This window comes from Rattus norvegicus, chromosome 11 (genome assembly GCF_036323735.1).
Source record: "Rattus norvegicus strain BN/NHsdMcwi chromosome 11, GRCr8, whole genome shotgun sequence".
Lineage (NCBI taxonomy): Eukaryota > Metazoa > Chordata > Mammalia > Rodentia > Muridae > Rattus > Rattus norvegicus.
This window is the reverse complement of record NC_086029.1, coordinates 5155322-5163085: the sequence shown is the minus strand read 5'-3', so window position 1 is coordinate 5163085 and position 7764 is coordinate 5155322. Positions and strand designations below refer to the sequence as shown.

Sequence of the window (7764 nt, the reverse complement as noted above, 5' to 3'; positions counted from 1 at the left end):
AGAGCACAATGTTTACGGGAATAAGTGAAGGTTGTGCTCACGATAGCGGCTGAGTCTCACGGAGTGCAATTGCAGAAGTTCCAGTGGCTGATGAGGCTGAGGCCTAGGACCCTTGCAAGGCTGCCATTATACGTTTTGTGACGTCACGGCCGAGTGTGAGATGAGGCTAGATGAAGTGGAAAAATTTTGGTTTCTTTGGAATCTCACTTGTGTCACAGGATGTTTTTCTGGAAGCTATGTTAGGAGAGGATGTTTTGCTGAAGCAGACACATGAGAAGGCATAAGATATTTAGCTGGAGCACACGCTTGAAGGGGGACAGAATGTTTATGGAGAATATAAATGTAATCCCACAGAGAGGGAGAGGACATTTTTACATTGCTACACCTTGCAATACTTCGATGGTCTTTGCTGGTCTTCGTTCCATAGTGAGAAATGCACAAAAGAGCCTGTGATATCCGGGCAGCCTCTCGCTGCTTCTGCTGCTTCTTGTTGGTTACAGCCTTGGGGTCTCTGACAGTTCAAGGCACTGCTACTGATTCGTGTTTTGCGTTTGCTATTGGACCATACTGCACCATGAAGATTGGAGTTACCCCAAAGAATTACTTCTAAATAGGTCCACAACTCTCTCCCTTTTCCTGTTAACTTTCTCTCTCTGCTACCTCTATTATTGGGCTGGAAGGGTGGTTGAAGTGTTTAAGAACCATAAATAAAGTAGGTTTTGAAAAAATCTAAGCCCACAGATAATTTCATGGGTTTTGAGAAAGGGCTATGTCTCCTGCTGAGAGGAGATGATATGTAGTTTTTGACTTTTTGCTTTTGTGGTCTACTGTGACCCATTAAATAGCCAGTGACTGACAGTCTCCCAGTAAGTGCAGCACACACTAAAATGCTTTTGCTTAGCGTTGGGAGCTGTAGAATGTATTCATTTCTTGTCATATATCCTCGAGTGTTCATGTTGGTGACAGTAGTTACTTTTCAATTCTGCCATACAGGGAAGTGGGTCTATACACTGAGAGAAGACAGTGGCTGGTGGTGAGTATGTAACATGGAGTAAGGGAAACATTACGGTGCTGGGTCTCTCTTTCTCTTTTTTTCCCCCAATTTGACAATCTGGAGCCAACTGAGAAGAGAGAACAATTCAAGAACTGCCTCCATTAGATTAGTTTTTGGGTAAGTCTATGGAACATTTTCTTGATTAATGATTCTTGTGGGAGGGCCCACCATTGTGGGCAAGTTCATCCGTAGTCATGTGTAAAAAGAATAGCCTTTTAGGCTGTAAGAAATAGTAATGGAGCAAGCCATGGGGAAAGTGGCGGTTTGAATAAGAAAGGCTCCTGCAGTCATATATTTGAATATTTAGTTAACAGGAAGTGACAGTATTTTCCAGGATTAGAAGGATTAAGAGTTGTGGCCTCACTGGAGGAAGTGGGGGTGTCGACAAGGGTGGGGTTTGAGTTTTCAAGAGCCCCATGCTTCCCAGAGTTTCTCTCTCTCTCTCTCTCTCTCTCTCTCTCTCTCTCCCTCTCTCTCCCTCCCTCCCTCCCTCACCCCTCTCTCTCCCTCCCTCCCTCTCTCTCTCCCTCCCTCTCTCTCTCCCTCCCTCCCTTTCTCTCTCTGTCTCTCTATCTCTGTGTCTGTCTCTGTCTCTGTCTCTCTCTCTGTCTCTGTCTCTGTCTCTCTCTCTCTCTCTCTCTGCTTACAGAGCAGTAGCTCTCTATTGCTCCCGTGTTATGCTCCCTGCCATGATGATGGACCAGACGTCTGAAACTGTAAGGTAGCCTCCAATTACATGCTTTCATTATTGTTGTTCTTTGACCATGGTGTCTCTTCACAGCAACAGAACAATGACTAAGACAGGGAGCAGGCCAACAAGCAGAGCTCCTTGTTACCACTTCAAGCTCCTGTTCTGGTTTCCCTCAGTGGTGGTCTGTAACCTGTAAGGCAAATAACCCTTTCCTCTCCAAGTTAGTTTTGATCATGGCATTCATCACGGAGAGAAGGAAGCAAACTAGAACGTCACAGGTCAGTACATGAGCAAGTCTTACCTTTAAATTAAAACAAAGTGTCTATACGTCTCTATTTGTGGTTATGAGGTAAGCGTCTGGGGCTCTACTAGACTCACTCTTTCTATAAGAAATTGTATTACTTAGGGTTCTCATTCTTGTAAGGAAACACGGTGACCAAAGAGCAAGTTAGGGAGGAAAAGGTTTATTCAGCTTACACTTCTACATTGCTGCTCATCAGCTAAGGAAGTTGGGACAGCAACTCAAACAGGACAGGATCCTGGAGGCAGGAACTGAGGCAGAGGCTATGGAGGGGCACTGCTTACCGTCTTGCTCCTCATGTCTTGCTTAGCTTGCTTTCTTATAGAACCCAGGACCACCAGCCTAGGAATGGTGCCGCTCACAGTGGGCCGGGCCCTCCCCCACCAATCACTAAGAAAATGCCCTACTGCTGGATCTTATGGACGCATGTTATCAACTGAGGCGCCCTCTTCTCTGATGACTCTAGCTTGGCATAAAATCAGGGCAGTGGTTAGAATGTGATTGTCGCATGGGAAGTGTGGCACAAGTAGGAGGCGTGGCCTTGTGGGAGTAGGTGTGGCCTTGTTAGAGACAGCATATCACTGTGGGGGTGATATGCTTCTTCTCCAACACCATGTCTGCCTAGACGCTTCCATGATTCCTGCCTTGATGAAAATAGACTGAACTTCTGAATCTGAAATCCTGTCCTAATTAAATGTTGTCCCTTGGGGTTGGGGATTTAGCTCAGTGGGAGAGCGCTTGCCTAGGAAGGGCAAGGCCCTGGGTTCAGTCCCCAGCTCCGAAAAAAAAGAACCCCCAAAAAAATGTTGTCCCTTACAAGTTGCCTTGGTCATTGTGTCTTTTTGGAGCAATAAAACCGTCAGACAACCTGCCAGTATAAAACCCCCCAAATAGCAGAATTAATCAACTATAGAAAGTATTTTCAAGTCCTGCAGTGAGAAACTTATTCTTGAGAGAAGAAACAGCAATGAATGAGTCCAAGATATGGTTGTCTCCAAAGAAACTCTTGGAGCGTAAATGTGGCTCAGGGAGACCCCATGGGGTGCACAGGGGCTTCTCAGGAGGAGAGAGCCACATGGTCAGGAACCACAAAGCATTTTAAAGTCTCGGCAAATGGCATAGGAAAGAGCTCAGCACCTCTGCATTGGAGGCACCATCAAGAGTTTTCTGAGTCTAAGCATACATGTGAGTAAAAGACGGGAACTTCCTGGGGCTAGATAGGGTAACAGGGCCCACAGGTGTAGGAAGCCATCCAGTCGAAGGAGAGCCAGGGAAGACAAGCCAGTGGAGGAGCTCTTTGTGGTCATCTAGGGGCATTGAGAAGAGACCTCAAAAATATTACAGGATGCAACAGAGTCTAACGTGCTTAGGGAAGCTAAACACAGGATCCACGTAACACCTGACAGAAGCTCACAGCCTCCTCATCTTCCCTTTTAAATTACTTTTACTGATAATACAAAATAATGGGCTTTATGATACTTTCAGGAATCGATAGATAAAACTTGGTTTGGCATTCACTACTCTTGAGTTATCCTCGTCAAAATGTCCTCTGGGGAAGCCTCCACCTCACATCAACCTTCTGTAGTGATGGTTGGCTATTCTTTAAGGAACCAAAGACACCAATATCGATGTGGCCCAAGTTCAACTCATTCTAGACCCGTTCTGTTCTTCCTGGTCTCCTGCTTCACTTTTTGAGAACTCCATTTGGAATTCCTTCGTCCCTCAGTGTCCTATACTTCCTCATGTGTTCTTTAGTCTTTCTTCCACATCCCCATCAATTTAATCTTTCTTACCCTCATCCTGGTCTCTTCTCTGCATGTGAAGGTTGGATGTATTTAAAAAGATGACTTATGGGACTGGAGAGATGACCAATGGATCAAGATCTCGTCTGCTTTGAAAGAGGACTTGGATTTGTTCTTTGAGCTCATGTCCAATGGCTCCCAATCACCTTTAATTCCAGCTCCAGGGGACCTGACTATTCTTGTCTCTGTGGTCTCCTGTATTCATGCCCTGCCCCCACCAACATAATTAAAAATAATACATCTACAGATGAGAAACAGGTTTCATTAGGTTTCGTTAGTCAAACAATCCCTGACTTTCTCTGATTCTCAGTCTGCTTGGATCAGTTTATTGGGATTCCCCTTGAGTTCCAAGATCACCTCCCTGTTCCCTGCCCCTTTTTCCCCAACTGTCTGTTTCTCCCTCAAACTTCACCTCAGAGAGTCTATCTATGTCTGGCCCCTCTCCTCTGCTTCCTAAACAACCATCTTTTTTCCCCCGTGCCATCCCTGCTCCTCTAAGCCTCATCTCCAGTTCTTTTCTCTTCCTAAATACCAGACCAGTTCAGTTCTGTTTGTTTTAGCCTACGTGACATCAGAATTACTGTTCACAGCCTTGACCTTTCTGGCTTCCTCTCCATGTTCCATCCACCACAGTCCATCTCCTCCACAAAAGTGTTCACACACAACCCGTCACATCGCACATTTTAATTTTTAGAGCAAAACAAATTCCACTGGAAAAGATACTGGGGTTGTCAAAGGCCCTTGGTTATCTGAAACACAGAAAAACAAACATTTTCCCCCCAATCCTATAAGTTCCCCATCTATGTCCCCCTCACTTTGTGCATTTCACCTTAATGGATCTTTTCCACCAGATTATAGACGTAGATGTGGACGTCGCCATCAAACTTGGTGAACTACACAGAAGGCTTGGCTAGACCTTGGTAAATGACTTTGCCGATCTTTTTGGACCGGTCGCTTCTGGTGAACTGCACACATTGACCTGTTAAGATGTCGCTGTCAACGTCTGACTTCACCTCTGCTGAAGGAGTCTCTGGAATGATACGGAGGTTACCTTCTGCGTAATCATCCAGGAGCTGGTAGATGTATAGGACTGGATCTTTCTCGTAGGTGATGTAAAACCAGTCCTTCATGATCGGCACCTGGGCTTGGACCACCACCCTCCAGTTCTCCTTAGAGACATGTTTGCCCTCAAATTTATGCTCCACCGCTTGGCCAACCATGGCTCTTGCGAGATGTGCGTCTTTCACTTGAGGAAACACTACTTTGTGAGTCAAGACCTTAAGCTTTAAAGTCCTCTCATCACTGTGACGTTCCAGTCTGTAGACACAATCAATTCCATCATACTTGACCAGATAGAGAGTGGGATTTGTTGGCAGTTGATCTAGAATGATGGCCTTCCACTGGGTGACGGGCTCATCACCTTCCTTCCATCCGTGAGAAATTCTGCAGCCCACAATGTTCCCCAGGGCCTGGGGAGAAGGCCTCCTCCTCCCCCGCTTCTGTGTGGATGGTGTGCTCATCCTCCTCAGAGACATCCTCTTCTTCATGGCTGTAGACATAGTGTGGTAGGCCACGGCATCCTGGTCCACTGTCTTGTGGCTATCGTTCTGTGTTCAGGCTTCATACATGCCCATGGCCTGGGTTTGAAGAGCTCGCCTGCTTAAACCAGACAGAATGCTGGTGCCTCTGTCATGTGAGTGCCTGCAAGAACAATGGGGGTGGGGTGGGGAGGGCGATGGACCAAGGCTCTTGTCTAAGAGAACTTTGGAGCAGGTGAGGAAGGCGATGGTAAACAGGTTTGAGCATATGAATCTTATTCTGTCGTAATCAGAAGTTCATAGGAGGGCTGTGCAATGGTGGAGCACACCTTTAATTCCAGCACTTAAGAGGCAGAGGGAGGCAGACCCCTGTGATATCAAGGCCAGCCTGGTCTACAGAGTTAGTTCCAGGGTAGCCAAAGCTACCCACAGAAAAACCCTGCCTCAAAAATCAAAATCTAAAGTTCAAAGGGAAATGAAAAAATGGTTCTCAACAGCTCAAAATAAGATATTCAGACACAGTTCTTCAGCCCGAGGCACTTTGCCTCTGCTGAGGAACCTCTCCTTGAATGGCTAGGTCAGTGTGGGTTTAAGTATCCCTGTCCCCACTTTAAGCAAGCAGAACAGAGAAAGGATAACAAAGGAGCCAGAAGGGTGGCCACACCCCTCTACTACCCTCTAACTATGAACTATGTGGCAACATCCACAAGTGTCTGCCCAGAGACACAGCACACTAGTCCACTGGCTTTCTGTACTGTGCATCCTGACCCAGCCCCAGGTTTATTCTGCGACGCTGTTGCATCTTCAACCGCATCAAGGGATTTTATGTAGGCAACAGCCATTTAGAAATAATATCTCCTGGGGTTGGGATTTAACTCAGTGGTAGAGCAGATGCCTAGCAAGCACAAGGCCCTGGGTTCGGTCCTCACCTCTGAAAAAAAATACCAAAAAAAAAAAAAAAGAAATATTATCTCCTAAAATGCACAGGCACAGAGAGGTGCTTTGGCATTTTAGTAGGATGATGAATTAGATATTTTTAGCAAAGGATAATAAACTCTTAGACTGACTAGCCTAGACCATCAGCCGAGCTCTCAAACGTGGAAGACATCAGAACATACGGTTACTCGCTGTACGAGGGAAAACTTTTAGCTTTCTGGGCTACAAGGGTCCCAGTTATCTTCATAAACGTATTTACCGAGTGAAAATGTCCTAGTCGTCCAGATTCTGTCTTCTGAAACCGGTCAGTGTCCAAAAGCCTGTTGAACAATTGTGGGGTTCAGGAGCTGAACTGGCTTTCACAGCCCGCTGCGAAGATAGTGAACCCACCTTCAGGGGAGTCTAGCGCCCCCAAGTGGAAGAGAAGCGCAACCTCCACCCTTCTCTCTGTGACATCATCCAGGCTCTGCTTACGTCATAGAAGCCCTCTCAGCCCAGTTCCTTCCCTAGTTACGCTTAGAAACGTCCAGCATCTAGGTTTTAGCTTCTCCTGTAGCCTCCTGGAGACCCAAAATAAAGTCCCCACCCAAATATTCTGATGACTCGAGTCACAGACTGACCAAGAAGCTCTTTTCATGCATTTTTTTTTCTGAAAAAGTCTTTGGTTTCTGAGTCACCAACATCCTTGGTGGTTATTTTCCCAGCTCCTATCTTTCCTTTGGTTATCTTTACGTCATTCTCCATATCAGAAATATTGCTAGCCTCTCTCTCCGAGGCAGCCCACTGGATAGCACCCCAAAATTAGCTTTGTCAAAACCCACATTAGAGGAGGGCCATTTTTATTCAAACAAAGCTGGAATTTGACAGGATTAAATACCTTGTATTGAAGTCAATGGCAATCATGAATTATGGATTCTTTGCAAAGAGCGAGGAAAAATTAGCTCCTGGACCTGCTTCCAAAGTCGGGATAAACTGATGACAAACCCGATATCGACCAGTCGTATTTTAAATGTCTTAAAATTAACCAGCACTTCAGGTCAAGGAATTTATTAGATCAAATGCAGCAAAACAGGATGAAATAGATGACGTAATTTTGTTTTTGAAATATGGGTAGACAGAATACTGGATGCAGGTAAGTGTGGAATTTACCTGTAAATTACAGGGCACTTTAATAGTTTGTGTCACATAGTTCTTCAGATCTTCAAAAGGATTCTTTTCAGAACCCTCCCCTGTACCCACTACACTCTGACCCTCCCTTCCCTCTCCCCAGTAATTCCCTTCCACATTAACATTATAATTTTTTAAATGTACTTAGAGCTTAACAACTTATGGCAGCTTTTTAAAATCTGTCCACTTTTCTAAGTGCACCGTCTTCTTTTTCTCCCTTCTATCCTAGTTTTAAGCACATTTTCCTTCACACTTTGAGTTTTCCTCTCTCTCTG

At 45.5% G+C, this 7764-nt stretch overlaps 1 protein-coding gene across 1 annotated transcript; it reads right to left on the bottom strand.

The window, feature by feature from the left end:
- Positions 1-4517: 4517 nt before the first annotated feature.
- On the bottom strand, positions 4518-6705 carry LOC134481123 (Y-linked testis-specific protein 1-like). Its single transcript, XM_063270959.1, has 2 exons — positions 6582-6705; positions 4518-5549 (listed from the first exon to the last, which is right to left on the bottom strand). The coding sequence occupies exon 2, from the start codon at positions 5405-5407 to the stop codon at positions 4742-4744; it is 666 nt and encodes a 221-aa protein (XP_063127029.1). The 5' UTR covers positions 5408-5549; positions 6582-6705; the 3' UTR covers positions 4518-4741.
- Between the last annotated feature and the right edge of the window lie 1059 nt (positions 6706-7764).

Coding starts and splice junctions, on each gene's coding strand:
- LOC134481123 (XM_063270959.1), bottom strand. CDS start 5,407: ATGTCTACAGCCATGAAGAAGAGGATGTCTCTGAGGAGGATGAGCACA.